The sequence below is a fragment of the Cryptomeria japonica genome, chromosome 11 (assembly GCF_030272615.1).
Source record: "Cryptomeria japonica chromosome 11, Sugi_1.0, whole genome shotgun sequence".
Taxonomy (NCBI): Eukaryota; Viridiplantae; Streptophyta; class Pinopsida; order Cupressales; family Cupressaceae; genus Cryptomeria; species Cryptomeria japonica.
The window spans coordinates 389,968,853-389,991,345 of NC_081415.1; the positions used below are offsets into that span (position 1 = coordinate 389,968,853).

The 22,493-nt window shown below is 38.9% G+C and overlaps 1 protein-coding gene across 1 annotated transcript in view; it reads left to right on the plus strand.

Moving 5' to 3' along the window:
* Nucleotides 1-382: 382 nt before the first annotated feature.
* LOC131071564 (uncharacterized) overlaps nt 383-22,493 on the plus strand; it is a 48,775-nt gene continuing 26,664 nt past the window's right edge. Inside the window, exon 1 of the mRNA XM_058007451.2 lies at nt 383-484. Coding sequence (XP_057863434.2) covers nt 383-484 — 102 coding nt within the window. The remainder of the gene's footprint in view (nt 485-22,493) is intronic.

The following is a 22,493-nucleotide window of genomic DNA, read 5'->3' on the forward strand; positions in this document are numbered from 1 at the left end:
AACATGCCATGTTAGTCGAATTTGCCATTTTGCGGGGCAAAAGGAAATGGCAGCCACGTAGTCCGCGAATCAGGAAAAGCGACTAACACGCTACGTTAGTCGAATTCATCGTTTCGCGGTCCAAAAGGAAATAGCGGCCACACAGCTCGTGAATCAACAAAAGCGACTAACACGCTATTTTAGTCGAATTCGCTATTTCGCAGGGCAAAAGGAAATGTTGGCCACACAGTCCATGAATCAGCGAAAGTGACTAACACGCTATGTTAGTTGAATTCGCTGTTTCGTGGTCCAAAAGGAAATGGCGGCCACCTAGTCCACAAATCAGTGAAATCAACTAACACGCTATGTTAGTCGAATTCACTATTTCGCGGGGCAAAAGGAAATGGTGGCCATGCAGTCCGTGAATCAGCAAAAGCGACTAACACGCCATGTTAGTCGAATTTTCCGTTTCACGAGGCAAAAGGAAATGGCGGCCACACAGCTCGTGAATTAGCGAAAGCTACTAACACGCTATGTCAGTCGAATTCGCTATTTCGTAGGGCAAAAGGAAATGGCGGCCACGCAGTCCGCAAATTAGTGAAAGCAACTAACACGCTATGTTAGTCGAATCTTCCATCAACACGCTATGTGCCTAAACAATGTTCCATGAATCTTCTCTCTCTCTCTCTATTTCCCTCTCTCTCCCATTCTTTCCCTCTTAAGTCTCTCTCCCTCTCTGCCTCTATCTCTCTATCTCACTCTCCTCCTCTATCAAGTGTATCTCTTTCCCACTTTCTCCCTACCTCCCCCCCTCCCTTTCTCTTTTTCACTTAAGTCTCTCTCTCTCTCTCTCTCTCTCTCTCCCTTTTTTTTTATCTCTGAAGTCTCTCCCTCTCATCCTCTCTCTATCTCACTCTCCCCTTCTCTCAGGTGTACCTCTCTCTTATTCTCTCCCTCTCTCCCTTTCTCATTACCTCTCTTTCTCACTCTCTCCCTCTCTTTGCACCTCTCTCTCTAGTCTCTTGTACTCTCCTTCCATCCCTTCCTCCCTCTCACCAAGACTCTCTCTATCTCTCACCCTCTCTCTCTCTCTCTCTCTCTCTCTCTCTGTCTCTCTGTCTCTCTCACCTTCCCTCCCTCCATCTCTTCGGTCCCTCTTTCTCGATATCGATCACGATCAAAGCCGTAGCTAAATCTGCTGATCACGATCAATGATCTATAATTTTTGAAATTTTTTGTGTTATTGACTTTTCATTTTATTAACGTGCGGTTTTGGAGCTAGTTTAGCTGCAACCATCATGTAACATGAAGGTAACCATGAGATAACATTGCAGATTATTGACCAGATTTTGTATAACATGAAGGTTTCTATAGGATAACATGACAAATTATTGACCATATTTCGTATAACATGAAGGTTTTTTACCTGAAAAATGGTAGATTGTTCATAGGATTTCGTAATATAGTCAATAATTTGCCATGTTATCGTGTAATAACTTTCGTGTTACATGAAATCTAATCAATAATCTGCAATGTTATCTTGTGGCTACCTTCATGTTATACGACATCATGTCAATAACCTATCATGTTCGAAGACTGTAATATATCCCATATCTGAGTTATGATGAACTCAACATAAAAAAGAAGAATGCATGCATAACAGGAAGGTAAGTTGAAAATAACAGATCTCGACAAAGTTTATTTTCTGAGTTCATTATATGCTTATTTACTTTCTAAGTTCATATTTTGAGTAGATTTAATATGTCTCTCCTCTTCTGCATCTCTCCTCTCTCTAGGTATCTCCCTCCCTTTCTTTCCCTCTCCCTCTATATCTCCCCATCTATACATACCCCCATATCTATCTTGCTACCCTACACTCTTATATTCTCTCTTCCTCTAGTATTCTCTCTCTACTATCTAGGTCATCACCTTTCTCTCCTCTCTAGGTTTCTCACTCCCTCTCCACCTATCAACCTCTGCATCCATGTCTCATTACCCACCTCTCTCTATCCCCCTCTATCTATCTCAATCCTCTATCTCACCATCTAGATCTCTCATCTCTCTTTCCCCATCTAGTTCTCTACCTCTCTCTCCCCCTCTATCTCCCTCCCCCTTTACACCTATCTATTTCTAAAATCTCTCCTTCTCTTCTCTCTCTTCCCTCACCTCTTTATCTCCTCCTTACCTAGGTCTTTCACTCCATCCATGTCTACCCCCCCCCCCCCCCTCTCTCTCTCTCTCTCTCTCTCTCTCTCTCTCTCTCTCTCTCTCTCCCTCCCTCCCATTTCTAGGTATCTTCATTCCTTTCTTTCCTTCTCCCTTTCTATATTTTGAAGCTTATTATGATAAGAGCATCCCCTTACCACATATTATAAGGAAAGTATAGGGAATTTTATAAAACAATGTGTTTCAAAACATAACATATTTCAAAATACACTATATTAATCTACATTTCACAACATACCCAACATCTATTATCTACGCAATTCCAGCTCCAAGTGCACATTCCTATCGCTCATCTCAAATGATTGGTTTGGTATCACAACCTTCCTTTTCAAGTATCAGAGGTTTGCACACCCCAAAAAAATGTAATAATTTTTTATTTTTAAAACAATATTATATTTATTAAATATGAATAAAATATTCCTTCTTGAGGTCTTTGAATCACTCCCTGCCCACCTCTCCCTCCCTCATATTCTCTATCTCTCTCCTTATTCTTCCCTCTCTCCTCTCATCTCTCCCTCCCCTTTCTAGGTCATCACCTCTCCCTCCCTTATATAGGGTTTAGATAATAGGTTGCAAGATATAAGGTTTGTGGTATAGGGTATAAGGTTTAGAGTATATAGGGTTGAGGGTATTGGTCGTATTAAAATGTTGTGCATGACATATTAATTAATTAATTGGACGTGGCTTGATTAATCGAATTAATTTATCTGATAGAGGTATGTGCACCCCAACAAAAGTGTATTCTTTAGGGTAAGGGAAATGCAAAATATTTTATGATTGCAAGTAGGTCGTGGGACAACGATAGGGAAAATAAGATGTAAATATAGCATACTGCAACACATGTACAAGATTAGTTCATGATCTATCAAGCTTAGTATCTACACACATTTCTTTTTTCATGATGGCTCTTATATGTTTCTTTTTACCTACAATTTACAACATACCTAACCCATGTGAAGGAGTGGAATGTGTGTGTGTGTGTGTGTGTGTGTGTGTGTGTGTGTGTGTGTGAGAGAGAGAGAGAGAGAGAGAGAGAGAGAGAGAGAGAGAGCCAAGTGAAAGAGGGAAAGAGAGGGAGGCTCAAAAGGATTAATAGACCAAGGATTAAAAATAATGTGGAATACACTTTGTAGTCACATAAATCTGTCCATTTTAATTAAATGAATATTTCGTATTTATTTGATTAAAAATCCACTAGCCACCAATTAATTAAATTAATATTTAATTAATTCATCCCCAAACATTCTTCTATTAATTAAATAAATTATTCAATTTATTTTAATTAATTCATTAAATCAAATTTCAATCAATTAAATAAATAAAATCAATTTATTTAATTAAAATCCCTTTTCATAAATTAAATAAAACATTTATTTAAATCATTACCCCCACCCCACTTGCATTTTCCTACAAATGCAACTTGCACACATTTTGAAATAAATGAATTTTTATTTTAAATAAAATCCTATTTTCCCTCACCCACCAAATCCACTTGCAAAATCTAATCCCCTTCTAGATTCTTCTAACCCCTTCCTAATTAGCCTAATCCATCCCCTAATTATTGTCACATTCCTAAGCAAAATGGAGTCACTTCTCAAAATCCTCAAAGTCTTGGATAACCATTAAAGGCTTTCAACCTTCAACCACTAAATGGCTCAAAGTCTTTGATAACCATTGAAGGCTTCCAACTTTCAACCACTTAATCCCCAAAGTCTCCAATAACCATTAATGGTTAATTCAACCCTCCCACATGGTTAAAACATTTGTTTTGACTCAACCTCTACTCAACCCAAAGGTCTCATCAAGCCTTTAATGCTTTGACCATGATTATCTCTTAATCATTTGCACAAAGGTTTATCCTTGGATTAACTCTTAATTCAATGGGTAATCTTAATTTAGACTTGACCCTTAGCCTTTAGATAAACATGAGGTCTTCTCAGGCCTTTAATGCCTCCAACCTCTTCTTTCAACCCAACCCTATGTTGACACTTGTCACCATTTTATTGGTGCCAATTGTGCACATGGATCCCCAACTTTCAGGCTTGACCCTTGATTAAACCCTTCAATCTTGGCCATCCATTGCTCCATTTTTCCTATAAATAGAGCCCATTCCTTCATAATCCAGATCCTGAAAACTTGTAAGCATTTAGACTATAGCCATTTTAGAGAGCATTTAGCATAGCATAACTAAATCTTGTCTTTTTGGTTAAAATACATCATTTTAGCATTACTATTAGCTTTTCATTTCATGTTTAGGAGCTATACTACAATCTCAATCCTCCATAAGCATCCATAGTGCAAAAAGCTGCTGAGAGCTACACTATTTTGGAACTTGGAGAGGAGAGGAACAAGGGAGAAGAAGCTAAGGCCATGCTAAGAGGCAGTTGGAGATGTCTCATGATCATTTGTTCTATTTATTAGATATATTTAGCATGTCTCTTTTAGTATCTCTTTTGGAATGCCTTCATGTGTTTGGTTTTTGATTGATTAACTCTAACGTCTTGTGTGTTTTTGTGTTCTTTGATCTTAGACTAACCTTGTGCCATTTAGGAGGGCATCATTTGGTGAACCCGACGTGAATCGAACACGCAACCTTCTGATCATTTTTTTTTGAAATTAACATTTTGCTTGTTGAAATTGCCACATAGGTCGCGCTTCGGCGCTATTGAACGCGTTTTAGCGCTATTGCAAAATTTCTTTTAGCGCTATTGACCCTAAGATAGCGCTATTGAAAATGTTTCAGCGCTATTGACAACATTCCAGCGCTATTGTCACAGTTTCAGCGCTATTGACACATTTCTAGCGCTTTTGTCTTCTCGGATTTTTCTCTTCTTTCAGCGCTACCGTTTAAATTAGCGCTTCTGCTCACGCAGACTAGCGCTATTGTATGAATCAGCGCTTCTGCAAAAACACAGAATAGCGCTATTGCGACAGAGTGTCGCCCAAATTGACTTGTAACCAAAAAATCAGAATTTAGGCTTGTGGAAGCCCCCCCCTTGAGCATTGATTTTATTAACTTGTTTCTTTTCTTTGTGCAGGTTAACAAAAAAAAAAAAAAAATCACAAAGAAATTTTTCATTTAGTGCTTAAAAAGAACTTAAAACCACAAAAAAAAACAGTTTTTCATTGTTTTCTAGTTAGGCCTCATTTTCTTTGGTGCTTAAAATTAACAACACAAAATTTGATTTCATTGCATCAATTGGGACCTAAAATTTACAATCCACATTTCAAGAATTTGGTGCACATAAAATTGACAAACCACTTGTTTTTGATTTATTTTTGGCAAACAAATTTTCCTTCAAAGCAAAACGTGTTTTTCATTAAGTTGAACAGGATTTTCAAAATTCTAGATTACAAAACACATTGCCTTTGAAGTTAAAAAGAACACCATGACTGTTGGAGCAACATCTCCAAATAGTTAGATCATATTGCCATGATGGATTAAAAAGAACAAGTGAATTTCGTGTTTGGCACGCTTGTGCAAAAAAGTCAGTCGAGTGGACCTACTTCTAACACACACTATCCTCTCCCTTGGCTCTCGTGGTCCTAGGTGCAAGAGAAAAGTGTTAGTAACACTCAAAATTTTATTTTTTAAGAGAGGCCTGCCAAGGGATCGATACTCTTGGGAATGACCTCGAGCGGTAAATCCTTCGAGCCGCTATAGAAATCAGGTGAGAGCGAAAGCTGTAGCCTTGGGTATAGCTGTTCCTACAGTGTAACTGGCCGAAAGGACAAATGGGCCCCACCACCAGTTACAAGGCTCTTAAGTGAGTCACTGCAGAATGAACTTATGTCCAAAAACATCGAACATGACTAAACACCTTTAAGTAGTAGTCCACCTGTTCTATTGATTGAGGATATTTGAGGTATAATTTAGTGCAAGAGCATAGATGGTTTTGCTCCCAAGATACTCACCATACATATTTCCTTGAGTAGAATCATAGCTTTTTGAAAGGTCACTTGTGGCTTGATAAAAGTGGTGACTCCCCCATCATAGGGATCATCTATTTGTTATGCTCATGCAAGACTTAGTATATCACATCCTTACCTGCCACGGCGAGATTCATAAGGTATGTAGTACCAAAGTCGAAGAAATATCAAGATGTGGGCTAAATTTATCACAACTGGCCATTTGACCTTAGGGATAAAGAGTGTTTGAAGTGTGTTCGTTTTACAGACCTAGTACAAATTGAGCCGACTTCAGGCTTTGGAAATACACCTTAAAATAAATCTAAAGGAAGGGTCAAAAACAAGTTCAAGGATTGGGTTGATCTAGACCCATACTCATTTGTGCCTTTGAGGCTACAATTTTGTGTTTGTGTGTGTGAGGCCCTACCCCGACCCATCCTATCTCTTCAGCTATTTTTATTTTGGAACTATTTTGGATGCTAGTTTTGACACACTATGGATATAGAACTTTGCATGGTCCCACGATTTTGGTAACATTGATATATATGGATGCTTCATTTCTATGCCTTGTGGATTATAGAATATTATGTGATTCTAGATTAGGGTAATATTGTGATGAGGCAGGTTATTATCTGAATTTCAGGGTTGGATATAATGTTAGGAAAATGTTGCATATCTTGTAGATGGATCAAATTTTGAGGATTATGATAATTGCTTTGATTTGTGATAAATCATATTTTATAATGACGAGCCTTTGTGGAATGAATGTATTGCATTCTGATTTTGTGTTATATATCATATGAGGTTATTTGGAAAGTACTAATATTTAAATTGAGATGTGCAGGAAATTATCCATGTGACCATGGAAATATTATGGAGAATCAAGCCTAGGCCAATGTGCGTTAGTAAAACCAGGGATTGTCTATTTGGAGAGACAACACCCCGTATGTACTGTATTTTATTCGTAAATGTAAAATGTTGCATGAGTGTAATTTGTATTTATTGGATTGATTAAATTGTTTAAGGGACAATTGCCATGTGGTTATTGTGATGTGGAATTATTTTGTAGTGTCACTTGACACCTATGTAGTATGTTGTGTTGGCAATTGTCATGTCACCTTTTTGAAAGTTTTATTTTTGTTAATGGTTATATCCCCTAATTATCCTTGAAAGAACCAAGAAATCTAGGTTAGAGAGCCACAAGGAAGGTCAACTCAGAGTTGACCCATAGGTTAACTTCAGGTGGACTTTCTAAAGGTCAAATCAACTCCTAGAGTCAATTTTAGAGCTTTTCTATTAGGCCTCATGGGGTACCTATGGGTGAAGGCCAAAATTGGCCATGTGTCTTTCCCTTAGGACTTGTTTAACCACCCAAAAAAGTGGTTTTCCCAAGATGGACGAATTCCATCTATAGGAGTGCCCTCCTTGGTAGGATAAACTTCTTGGAGATAGTAATCCCACTTCCCCATTCCATTTCCCTTCTCTAGACACCTAGGTTAGGGAGTGTGTAAGACCTAAGGAAGACCAACCCAATGGGAGATCACTCACTCTATCCAAGAGGTTGGAAGGAGTGAGAGAGGCCTTCTTAGGCTAAGAATGGAAGCTTAGTGAGCTAATCACCCACTCTCCATCCTTGGAGATTTTTTTGGAAAAAAAAAAACTTGGAAGAAAAAAAAAAACCAGTTTTAGGAATAGAGGAATTTGGAGGCCAAAGAATTGCAGAAAGTTGTGTGGATTGGGCAGCTCATCTCCAACTAAGTTTAGCATACCTATTGGCAGAATAAGGTTGGTTGTTATCTCCTCTTGTTCATGTTGTTTATCTTAGTTATGTTGTTTTGTTGAAGGAAAGAAATGCTTGTAAAGAAAGTGTGTATGTATAATGTTGTTGAAGAAAATAATGTGTAGTTCTTTCCTATGTTTTTTTTCTGTTTTGTGCTCTTGCCTTGGGAGTGTCCAAGATCTTCTACTCTTGGGAGAGTAGGATGATCTTGGGGTGGAAGAAGCATGACAGCCTTGGGTGAGAGGCTCTCCTTAAGGAGAGTGATCTCAAGGGTGTCCTTTGTGACCCTTGCTGCATAGCCTTGTGTATGCATTTGGGGGTCATAAGGGGAGAGAAATGGCTTTGAGCCTTTGGGGGGCATAAGGTGTGTGAGATGAATTCTGTTGGGTATTTTGTGTTTCCATGAGGTGGCTTGTGTTATATTTTTGGCTGCAGTCTCCCCAATGGTACTTGGTCCACTTCCACCCGTAGATTGATCACCACAAGTGTGGTGAAAGTGTAACTTGGGATGGGAAAGAGTATGTGTTGTGTGTTTGCCCTATTGTTGTGTTGTATTGCTTGATTGTAACTCGTCTAGGTCTTGATTCTCCTAGCTCGGGGGTGGCTTCTGGTAAGCCTAGGCTGGGAGGTGAGCATCCCATGGTCACAGTCCTAAAACTTTACTTGCAGGTGGCTTGGGAAAAAAGACTAGGAGTTGCAGATTTTGTGTTGCAGACTTCTATTTCAGATTTCTGATTTTTATTTAAATGCAGAAAAGAAGAAAGAAATGTAACCTTATGATTTGTAGCAAAAAGAAAAAGGAAGAGAAAGTGCATATGTAAATATAGGGCTTAAAATGATTCTGTTTCTATTTAAATAAATGTAATTTTTATTTTCTGTGTAAAGATTAGAGAAAGATGATTGTTTAGATTTTCTACCCATTTTCATATTTGGGCTATTGTAACTTATCATTCTGGAAAGTAATGTAAATTTTTATTATATTTTGATGCCTATTGTGTTGTAGAAGACTACATTTAAATCTGGTCTGTAACATGTTTATTTACTGCAATATTAAGGAAAAGAAACAGAAAAATGCATTAGGATTCCTTATTTACTATTTACTAGTTTATTTACTGCAAATGTTATAGAAAGAAAAAGAAATGCAGTAGGATTATTATTTACCTGCATAGTTTAAATTCTGTAAATTTTATGATTGTTAAAAAAAAAAAGAGAGGAGAACCAGAATTGTTTTATTTCTGTAGATAGTTAAATAAAAGGGAGAGGAAAACAGACCTATTCTAAATGCTGAAAGAAGACTAAAAACAGAATGTAGATAGTTGCAAATCCCAAATCAATATAAGGGTTTTAACCCTATTACTTCAACATCTAGTCATATATATATCTCTGTATGTATATAAGTATATATATTGAAAATATATACCTATATAGATATAAAATATATATATATATATAAGCTTCCTGTAATGTGCATACCCCTGTAACAACAAAATAAAGGATGCATTTTGAACTTGTGCATCTCTGTTTCAAACATATAAAATATAATGCAGAATAAACCCTTTAATCATATATATATATATATATATATATACATATATATATACATATATATATATATATATATATATTCTGCAATCTAAAATCATACTCTGTGGATGCCTGTAGAAGAAAATATCTTCATATTCATAACTGATATTGTGCATATTATATATATATATATATATATATATATATATAAAATATACATTGATATTCCAAAAATAAACACATCACATAAACTATGCCCCACGAAATATTTAAATGAAAAACAAAAAAAAATACAGTAATAATAATGCTGGCCGAACCACTGTGTGTAAACACAGTGGACGGCTCACGGGCCGCGCCACTGTGTTTACCCACAGTGGACAGCACGGCAGCCGAGCCACTGTGTGTAAACACAGTGGGCGGTGCTCGGGCCGCGCCACTGTGCTTACCCACAGTGGACGGCACGGAGGGTGCCGCCACTGTGTGTAAGCACAGTGGACGGTCCGCGGCTGCCACTGTGCTTATACATAGTGGACGACAACCGCCGTCACTGTGTATAAACACAGTGGCGACCGGGAGAGCCCGCGCCGCCTCCTCCTCTCAGTCACCCCCTCTGCGAAACCCTCCGCCTCTCCCCACGCGAAACCCTCCGCCTCCGTACCTGCGATCTCTCTCTCCCTCAAACAGCACAAGCAATAAAATATAGGGGTTTAATAAACCCTAACCCATTTCGAGTTAGGGTGTGAAAAAAAAAAAGGGGGTAAAAATAAAATAAGACAAGTGTAATATGTAAGAATGCAACCCTAACCCAATTTCGGGTTAGGGTTAGCATTATGAGAATTATATATATATATATATATATATATATATAGGAGATTTAGATTGGAGCATTTAAATTGGTTTTTAATTTATAATGAGGGTTAGAATTTAAGAATTTATATTGTGATATATATATATATATATATATATATATATATATAAGGAATTTAAATTGGAATTTTTAAGTTAGATTTTAGTATATAATTTGGGGTTAAGTTTATAATTGAATTATTATGGAATTTTAGACTTTTGATTTTAATATATATATATATATTAGGGGTTAGATCAATAATTGAATTATTATATGTTCCCATTCTTTAGAAATTTAAATTTTAATTAATTCAAGGGGGTTAATAATAGAGGATTATTATAGTTGGATAAACTAGACGTTTAATCCAGCAATATATTTATTAATCAATGGACTTACCCCTCCCCCATATATTAGGACGATAGGAAAATTTGAAAGGTGGAATTTGTAAATTTAGGAACCTTAAGCCCTTGAGATCGATTTTTGGTCGGATTGAAAATTAATTGACAAAATCAAGGGGTTTAGGGAAAATCAGAATTGGCCTTAGCTTATTGTCAGTTTTAGTGGGCAAATGACATTGTAGTAATTCGAAACCCTCATCGGGTGGATGTGTATAATAAATTTTATATAAGTATCAAATAATCATTAGCAATATCATTATATGACCTGGAATGATTTAATACGTCAAGATAGCCAATTTTCCCTTGATTTAATTAGAGGCAATTTGTCTTAGGTAATTGAGCTAGCTAACTAATCGGCAATGCAAATTAATTGACACCAATCAAGTCACTCGCTCGAGTTGGTTATTTAACTTAACCCTAGTAAGTAAGTTTAATTACATCCTAGATAAGACAAAACTTTAAATACAGTCGTTATGTATTAGGATTTATAGCGAGTTCATGACGTCAAAAAAAAATTTGTTGTTCCGTTTTTGTGCCCTAAAGTGTTGGGCATGACAGTGTGCTTGCTTTGTTTTCTTGTCAAAGAAAAAAATCAGAAAATCAATCCCAAAAACAAAGTATTCATCCAACATCTGTCAACACAACCAAAAATACCAAAAATAAAGTGCAAACAACACAGAGTCACAACTTTTATGACCATTCTTCACATCTTGCGAAAGAAGAAGTGTCATCAGAATATCACCTTGAAAAGGAGACCACTAAGCTCAAAGGCTTTGATCAAAAGGAGGAAATTCTTCTATCTCAATAGACAAATCTTTGTCTCACATAGAGTCTTTCTACATCGCATGCGTCTCTATCTTCAAGGTAAAACAAACGAGTTTGATTCAGAATCATTGAACAGCAGAGCTTTTATGCAATATAGAGCTTTGAGTTATCACAAAAATCAAGGAGGAAAGATTAATCCCAACTTCTTCCCAAACATCTGTATCACCTACAACACAGCTCGAGAATTGCCACCAACGCCTGAAAGGGAAGAGGTAGAGTTTGTTCCATTTGTAACACAAAGTTTTTATTGAAGTTGAAAACAAAACATCCATCATCTTACTCATACATTATCATTCCATCATCAATCCATCCCAAAACTCTCAAAACATTAAGAGGTTCTTGTCCCAAGATTCCTTTTTAGATATTGCTTGAAATCAAACACATCACATCACTTTTTAGATTGTTTCTACATCTAGGATAAGCTCATCCTAAGAGACACATCTACGCAGGTTAAAAGTAGTTCATGAGTGAATCCTCTCATTGCTAGGTAGTCAAAATCTGTAACACATCTCAGATTTCTCTACACCTTATCACATCAAATCTTATCAAAACAAACAAGCAATTCAAAGAAGGAATTTCGGTTACATTTACCTTAAAGTGCTAGAGATCCCCATACAACACAAATCACCAATCATCAATCTTTCATTTCATCACCAACTCATCATCATCTTCAATCAACTTCAAAACAAACTTGTAAACAAAATGTCTCAAACCCGATCACGATCAAGGCAGCGAGAAATAGAAATTGAGGAAGAAGAGGACAACCTCAATGAATTTCAAGAAGCACTTGGAGGAAATGTGAATGATGAAAACCCAAGTACTCCCACTCCTTCAACAATCGAAAGGGTTCAGCATAATCCTCATTTTAACAGATTATTTGATGAAATACTAAGGAGCAACGCAGATGCTCACTTCTTAAAACTCGCTCAAGAAGGAGCCAAACTCCCCTCAGACTTTGATCTTGCCCAATTAAGACAAGCATCAGAAAGACAAAGTCGCCATGAGGAGGAAAGGCGTAGAGATCCCATCAGATATAACATCCCTCGAGGTAACCCACCACCTCCTCCTCCTAATGAAATAGAGATGTTGCGGCAACAAGTTGAGAATCTCGCCCAACAACTTCATAGTGGTGTTAAGACCAATCAATTCTCACTTAACGACATCTGTCCCTATCCGTTTGATAGGAATCTTTATATGCCACCCTTTCCACGCGGATTCGAAACACCAAAATTCAAAAAATATAGAGGAAAGGGAGATCCCCGCGATCATGTCCGAGAATTTCATTCCGCTTGTCTCGAAGTTGCATATGAAGACACATACTTAATGCACCTTTTTCCCCAAAGCTTGGGAGGAACAACCACATCATGGTTTTCCCGACTACCAGGTGGCATTAGAACATTTGAGGAACTCATCCAGAAGTTCCTATCTCATTACTCTTATAATATTGAACGCGACATCACCATGGCTGATCTATGCAACACCAAACAAAAACCAGGTGAATTATTCTCAGTATTCCTGCAACGATGGCGCCAAATGTCTAGCAGACGTTCTCTTCAGTTACCTGAACGAGAACTAGTGGAAATTTTCATTTCCAACTTAAATGAAGAAATGGAATTTCACCTGGATGTCAAAGATACAGATTCTTTTAACGATATGATCACCAAGGGTATAAAATGTGAATGGGCACTCATCAAAAAAGGACTCATCAAAATCTTTAATGAACCCAAAGATGGTCCTCGCCCGCGCTTCAATAGTGATAAACTGAACTTCTGGAACAAGAATAAGAATATCGTCAACGATGGAGTTGTGGATGCTCGGACTGTCCAAAATGCACAACCTGTGGTTCGATTTGCAGGACAAAATCCTCCACCTCAAAATAACACAAATGTTCCTCTTAATCAAGGTCGCATCACATCTCATGATGAACCAAGACCTCGTCCACAAAAACAAAAACGCACATACACTCCCTTAGGGGAACCCATTGAAACAGTGATGCGACAACTCATTTCTCAGAATTTGATCACTTTACCTAAGTTATCAAATTATGAGCCTCAAGTCAAACCGGCATGGTGGAGAGATACTGAACATTGTGAGTTCCATCAAGGAAGAGGACACAAGACAAGTAATTGTCACCGATTGAAAGATCTCATTCAGGATCTTATTGACCGAGGAGAAATTGAAATTGAAGGGCATGACCCAAAAACAACCAATAATGATCATCAGATGTTCAAGAATCCACTTCCATCGCAAGATCAAAGGGGTCCTTCCACTTCCAGACGAGGTCCTGATACCACTGATTATACGCAGGCTGCGTATAATTACACTGTTAATCACCTGTATGATGCCAATGAACAAATTGCAACTATCACCTTCAAACATCCCACCTCAAATTGCAATGTTGTTACACGTCGTGGCAAGGTCACCATCAAGGCAGCTCCACAAGGCACCACCTCCAATCCAAAGCAGTACAATCTTGTGGAACAATTAGACAAAACCCCTGCGCTTATATCCATTTTGGAGCTTTTGCGTCTGTCACCCTCTCATAAAACTATCTTGGATCAAGCACTCCAAGAAGCGTCAGTCCCTGCAAACCTAAACACGGACCAATTTCAATCCATGGTTGGAAATCTAAAGTCATCACCTTGTCTCACTTTTTCCGAAAGTGACAACTCTTCGTTCCAGCAACCTCATAACGCCTCACTCCACATTGAAGGCTTTGTCAACCAACACAGGATCAAGCGAGTCTTGATAGATAATGGAGCAGGCCTAAACATTTGCACACTACAGTTGGTCACAGCATTGGGATATGCAATAGAATCAGTGGATCCTCGCAAGAAGATCACCATCAAGGCCTATGATGATGCAGAGCATTCATCCAAAGGAGCCGTGGTACTACCAATCCGAGTGGGCCCTGTGGTAAAGCACATCATCTGTCAGGTTCTGGACCATCCTCTGCCATATAATCTATTATTAGGGAGACCTTGGATACATGCCATGCAAGTCGTTCCATCTACCTATCATCAATGTATCAAGTTCCCACATAATGGTGCAGAGATCACAATCCTGGGCGATGCAAATCCCTTTGCATTTTGCCATAATATCAGCCATCAACCAGAGATTACTGTTCCTAATAATAGGGAAGCCATTTCCTCCACATCATATGTAAATCCTGCCTCTCTTGCCAGTTCAAACACCCCTATACCCAAGCAAGAAAAGCTTAAGATGAAAATCGCAGAGGAAGGTCCTAGAGAATACAACTTGAGTCAGCTCTTTTGTGTGGGACAAATTCCCACTTCTCCTAGAACTCATGGTAAGCCACAACAGTTACTCCAGCAACCACTAATCATGCCTGCATGTGCCTTAACGCCTTTCATTCTTGGAAAGAGTCAAGAGGAAGAGACACAAGATGAGGACCTGGCGGAATGGATCTATAAGGATCCCATCACCACTGACATACCGCGAGTTACACTTCCTACGGAACAATATGGCAAAGGCCTCCTCATTATGCAAAGAATGGGATATGATGGTCAGAGTGCTTTGGGATACTGCAAACAAGGACGACATGAACCTCTGCTACCAGAATTCAAGCCCAAAGGTAATACAGGCCTAGGCTTTGAAAAAGAAGTCCTTCCTAAACTCAGATTCAAAGGAAAACCCAGCAAACCATTTTGCCCACCTACTGCAAAGAGGACACCTTTCATAATCAAAGCACCATCAAGCATTATCCCCACTGCCCCATCGAGGCTCACAACTCCACCGCAACCGTCATTAATATCATTCATCCCACCAAACGAACCAGTAATCCCATCAATAACACCAATAGCAGCAGCAACTGTATCAGAACCCGCAGCAACATCTATGGCGCCAGTAGTTCTAGCAGAAGCCACTGAGTCACCATTACCAATACTTCCAGTAACAAATCCTTTAAACCCCATCACGGTTCCTGCAGCACCGTTCACGACAAAAGTACATAAACCAATCACGCCTGCAGTATTCAACTCCAGCGACATCCCAGTATGGTATAGTAATCGGATGCTGGAAAGTGATTCAGAGACCGACTCACATGAATGGGAATTTGATTCTGTGCAACTTAACACTTCAGATGAGGAAGACACATCACCACCTCCGCCACACAAAGACATCCCTATTTACGGAGAAGCACAGATAAAGACCACTTGGGTACCTGAGCTGGAAACATCTTCCACAGACCCTATGTCTCATCCTACGCCTGATTCTGACAAGGAGAGTACCATTAACGACCTTCACCACATTGTCTTAACCCTCACTGATACATCTCCCGCACTTAACTTAATCGATGAAGTAATGCCCATTATCCACCCTGAACTCATCGAATGGAACCAACCAAATCCCCCATGTCTTGACCTCTTCCAAAACGATGAGGCTATCATTGACTTTTTGGAATTAAGGGATAATCTACCAAGTGGGGATCACAAAGCTGGATTCGCCATTCAACTTAATAGCGCAGCATACTTCAGGGCGGATGCCAAACCCTTCAGCTGCAAAAATATAACGATAAAACATGGATCTTCCAGTGAAAACCACACTATGGCACTGTTTGATCCCACAAAAGTAAAAAGAAAGAGCGTATCCAATGGTGAAAACCTCTCTGAGGCGCCTGCGGATGAAGGGTTTGACATTCTCCCTGCTAGTACACAACAGGAACGATCAACGATTCTTATCGAGGAAACCAAAGAATACAATGTGGGGACTCCTGAAAATCCTCATATCATACATCTGGCATCTCTTCTCACTCCAGAGGAACAACCTAATTTATAGAGTTCTTCCAGAAGCGTCAGATCAACTTCGCATGGTCATATGCGGACATGCCTGGGCTTGATCCTGATTTAGTCATGCATCACTTCACCGTAGCAGAAGGAGCCAAACCTGTCAAACAAAAGCTTCATAAAATGCATCCTCAGATTGCCGTGCTAGTCAAAACAGAACTCAAGAAACTCCTGGATGTTGGTTTCATTAGGCCAATTGATTATGCATAATGGATCTCCAATATTGTGCCTGTCGGCAAACCAAAAGGGGGCATCCGCATTTGTACTGACTTCAGAGATCTAAATAAGGCCTGTCCTAAGGATACTTCCCCTTACCAAATATCGACATCATAGTGGATCTGACAGCAGGACATGCCATGCTTTCACTCATGGATGGCTTTTCAGGATACAATCAAATAAAGATCGCACCAGAAGATCAACATAAGACAGCCTTCACATGTCCATGGGGCACATATTGCTGGAATGTAATGCCCTTCGGTCTAAAGAATGCAGGAGCGACCTATCAACGAGCAATGACCACCATCTTCCATGACATGATGCATACTATGATGGAAGATTATGTGGATGACTTACTAGCAAAATCACTCACTAGAGATGGACATCTCCACATCTTAGATAAAATCTTTGATAGACTGGAACAATACCATGTTCGACTCAACCCAAAGAAATGTGTCTTCGGAGTGACCTCCGGGAAGCTTCTAGGATACATTGTCTCAAACAAAGGCATTGAGGTCGATCCAGCAAAGGTTAAGGCAATCATGGACATGCCACCTCCAAAGAATATCAGTCAGCTAAGAACACTACAAGGACGGCTTCAATCCATCCGCAGATTCATTGCACAATTGGCTGATAAGTGTCACCCATTCACACACCTGCTACACAAGAACATACGCTTCCAATGGGATGACAGATGCCAGCAAGCATTTCAGGCACTTAAAGACTATCTCATGAATCCACCCTTGTTGATGCCACCAGATCCAAGTAGACCGTTGTTACTTTATATCTCAGCAACAAGTATAGCACTGGGTGTGCTACTGGCACAACATAATGCAGAAGGTAAAGAGTGTGCTGTATACTACATCTCTCGCACACTGGTTGGCTATGAACTCAGTTACACACCTATCGAGCGAGCTTGCCTAGCAGTAATCCTAGCAGCCACTAAATTGCGACACTATCTGTTGACACACAAGGTACAACTCATCGCAAAGATTGATCCACTCAAGTACTTACTTAACAAAGAAGCATTGACAGGTCGTTTGGCCAAATGGGTGATGATTCTAAGTGAATTTGACATTGAGTATGTGGACCGTAAAGCTATCAAAGGTCAGGTCATTGCAGATCAGTTGGCCGATGCACCACTCATAGGCGATCATCCCCTCATTTCCAATTTTCCAGATGAAGAGATATTCATGATCACAGACGCACAGCCATGGAAACTATATTTTGATGGTTCATACACTAGGCATGGCTCGGGGGCAGGCATTCTGTTTATCACACCTCAAGGTGATAGCATCCCGAAGTCTTACATGCTCACATTTCCATGCACAAACAACATAGCAGAGTATGAGGCTTTGATCACAGGACTCAGATTAGCCATACAATGGAAATTACAAGAACTACAAGTATATGGCGACTCACAACTGGTCATTCGACAAGCAACTGATGAATATCAGACCAAAGATGATAAACTCATGCCATACAAGAAAATGGTGGACACTCTAAAGACGTCATTTACTACTATCACTTTTGAGCAGATACCAAGAGATCAGAATCGAGCTACTGATGCTATGGCTACTATCGCATCTCTCCTAGATCTTCCACAGAATTCAACACGCTACGAGTTCTTGGTCGAACAGCTTTGGATCCCCGCTTATGATATCCCCAAATCCGAAATGATATGTCGCCTTGTTGGTTCCGAATCCCCATGGTACGGTGAGTTCTACACCTATCTTCGCGATCATACCCTTCCTCCCAACCAATCAAATAACCAACGTAAAACCTTCATTCGCCAAACTGCTCGATATACCATTATTGCCGAAACCCTATACCGACGTAGTCTTGATGGTACTCTCCTTCGATGTCTGGAACAAGGTGAGATAACAAAGGCTTTGGAAGAGGTACATGAAGGAATTTGCGGGACTCACTCAAGTGGTCCGTCACTAGCCAAGAAACTCATGCGAGTTGGATACTATTGGCCATCTATGGAAAAGGATTCCTACTACTTTGTCAGGAAATGCAAGAAATGTCAAGTTCACGGTGACCTGATACATGCACCAGCCCAGGAACTGCAACCAATCATGACACCATGGCCTTTCTGTCAATGGGGCCTTGACCTTGTGGGTAAGATTCATCCATCTTCATCCAACGGCCATAAATTCATTATTACCGCCACCGAATATTTCACCAAGTGGATCGAAGCTGTTCCACTTACCCAAGTCACCGGCAAGCAGATCGCCTCATTCATCCTCAATTACATCATCTGCCGGTATGGTGTGCCCATGTCCATTGTCACAGATAACGGTCTTCCTTTCAAAAATCAGGATGTCCGTGAACTTTGTGAGAAATTTCATATCCAACACCGCTTTTCCACTCCCTATTACCCACAAGGCAATGGTCAGGCCGAAGCATCCAATAAAAACATATTGAGGATCCTAAAGAAGACAGTCAATGATGCCGGTCGTGATTGGCATGTTCAATTGAATCCAGCGCTATGGGCATATCGCACTAGCATTCGAACCCCTACAGGTACAACCCCTTATTCATTGGTCTATGGTGCAGAAGCTATCTTGCCTATTGAGGTTGAGATACCATCATTATGAGTTTCCTTGCACAATCTCATCGATGATGAAGCATACAGAGTATCCCGTCTTCAGGACTTGGAGTTACTTGATGAGAAGCGACAAGCTGCATACAATCATCTCAAAGCCTATCAGCAGCGCATGAGTAGAAGCTACAATCACCGAGTTAGATCTCGTACATTTGAGGTAGGTGATCTTGTTCTTCGAGAGAATCCTCGCAACCAACCAAACAGAGAACATCAAGGCAAGTTTGAATCAAATTGGCTCGGCCCATATGTTGTCACTGCTGTATTCGGGTCCGGGGCATATCAGTTGGCTACATCAGATGGAGAACCACTCGCAGATCCAATCAATAGTATGCATCTCAAACGGTTTTATACCTAAGGTGTACAAGGCATCAGGCCCCCCTGCATATTAGAAAAATACCAAAAACATTCAGAAAATGTCCTGAAGAAAATACCAAAACATTCGAAAAAAGTAAAGAAAAATCATGCATCCAAACGGTGAACAACCACTCTGGTGGCACCTTGGGTAAGTGCGATGGTGAAAACCTGGCAAACAGGCGCCACTCGTAAAGGCAATGGCTCCAGTATCTTTCAGGCTCGTTGCGATCACATTCATGCACACATACATCCATCCATCCCAACCATGGCTTTTTATTTGATCTGCAATTAAGAAAGTACTCCATGCGTCTAGCATCCCATCTTTTCATAGTCAGGTCTACAAACTGGGGGCAATACCCTTACCCTAGTGATGGAAGTGGATTCTACATTGTCTTATATATCATTACGCTCTTCATTTAGGCAATCATCAGAAAATATCAAAAACATTCAAAAATGACTCTCAAAATACCAAAAACATTCAAAATTGTTTCACAAAATCCAAAAAACATCGAAAAACCCATCAAAAATCACACAAAAACATGGCAACACCTTGTACATATTTATCCGATCAGATACAAAATAAACATTGACAACTACTCACACACTGACCATTTACCAATCAAACCACACAATCGACATTAACAATCCAAACCTGTCTTTAAAACAAGGATGCATCCTTCCTTACCAAAACAAAGACAAGATGACATTTTCTTTGACAAGAAAATTATGTTAAGCTATCAAATACTTGGTTGATTTGTGAGTACAATCGTTTGTTTATCAGTATTGGGATCTTTCAGCATTGTTTTGTATCATTTGCGCATTATTTCCGATGAAGTTCTGGGGCATGTACTAATGGTGTCTACGTGGGAAGTTCACTAAGCTATGTGATCATAGGCAAAAATACAGTCATAGATCACTACGGCTTGCTGACTACAGCGTATATCTCGACCATATGAGCATGAACCATTACCAAGGATCCATATTCTTTATTCTTTATGTATATACTGTTTGTTTGCAGGTACAATGCTCTTCCTTTGGTTCCTCCTACCGCATCCAAACTGGATAAAGGTTTTTATCTCTTAGTATGGTATGCACTTGTCTCAGGATCTGATCAGCCTAAGGTCAAGGAGGACGATCCAAGTCATGCACGAAAGGAGATAATCCTTGTCTGTTCCGCAAGCAATACTCTGGTCGACTTGACCCTTATATCAAGTCGTTTGTATTAACTTGCTCTATTAAAATCCATGAAAGAAATACTCAGGTCATCTTGAATTATTGTGTCAAGATGCTTGTATTCTCTTCCAACATTTTAAAGCTCAATGATGAAAATAGAGCACTATGGATCGTCATTTCACCTCATCTATTTATATCTTGCATTCCGTTGCATATCACCCATCCACTCATTCATTCATATGTAGGCTTTTACATGCAAAAATGACTAATAAAAACTGGTCTTGGATACAATCACGACCGAGTACTCTGATACATCATCAATGCATCATACAAAGTCTTAAAAACCTTGCATTCCTCATGATCATATCATCCTTGCATTTAGGTGCATCTTGCATTACGTCCATTCATGTCATTTTTCAAAAACATTGCATATAGTTCATTATTGACATTACTTTTCATTTAAAAATCATTTTCATCAATCATAAATAATTAGATTCATTCATGGGATCAAATTGTCTTTGGTTGTATTGCATCATTTAATAAGCATTCATTTCATATCAATTATCCATTATCATTTTATTAAACTTTTCATCATTTATTATTTGCATTCATTTCTTTATAGTAAAAAGCTGCATTCATTCATTACTACAGTATCTTATAATGCTCATTTTAGGATTCATTTCACATTACATTTATTATCATCACATTAAGGTGCAGTTATTATCCCCATTAGTTATCATATCATCATATAAACATTTGTACTTTCCATTTGTTTATCCATCAAACATTCATTTTAAAAATCATCATATAAACACTTGTACTTTACATTTGTTTATCTATCTGCATTCATTTTAAATATCATTTTATAAACATTTGTACTTTCCATTTGTTTATCCATCAAACATTCATTTTAAAAATCATCATATAAACACTTGTACTTTACATTTGTTTATCTATCTGCATTCATTTTAATATCATTTTATAAACATTTGTACGTTACATTTTGTTTATCCATATGCATTCATTTAACATTTTGTTTATCATATAAACATTTGCACTTAAACATTTTGTTTATCCATATTACATTTATCTAAAAACACATCTAGATGCATTTTTATACATATATATCATTCATTCAAAACCATTGCATTGACATCATCACATAAATCATCTTATCATTGCATCGCAATAGGAATCACCATCAAAATCCTGTTCATAAAATCCAGCATAAGTATATATCATCATGGCATTCCATACATAAAGCATTACATCACAAATCAAATACATCATATATATATAAACCTGCATTAATATGTCAGTATACAACATCCTAAATCATCATAAAAACATGCATAAAAAGAAACATCTCATCAAATGCATACATGTACACATATACATCTAAGCAATAAATCATCATCATGCATAAACGTCCATACATAATCAAACGCATCTCATCACAATATGGGATCTCCTCATATATATCATCTCATATATCACAGTACAATGAAGTCTACAAAATCGGCTACCAAAGAGCCATCCAAGATACAGTCCAAAAAATAGACAATGATACAATACATGTATGCAAAAATGCTCTCTCAAATGCCACTCTGGCCAGATGCTGTACCACCACCACCCCTACCTACTCCACCACTGGTACCTACACCGCCTGATCCATCTCTCAGTGGAGGCCTCATCGAACCCCCACTCCCTCCTGCATCCCCTGATCTCTCCTGCCGTAGAGGACCCATCACACCCCCACTGCTCTGCATCCTCTGTGATCGCTCGGATCTGGCCTGCCGCATCTGTGAATAGCTGAGAGCTCGCTGGCTAATCGGTACCACCTGCT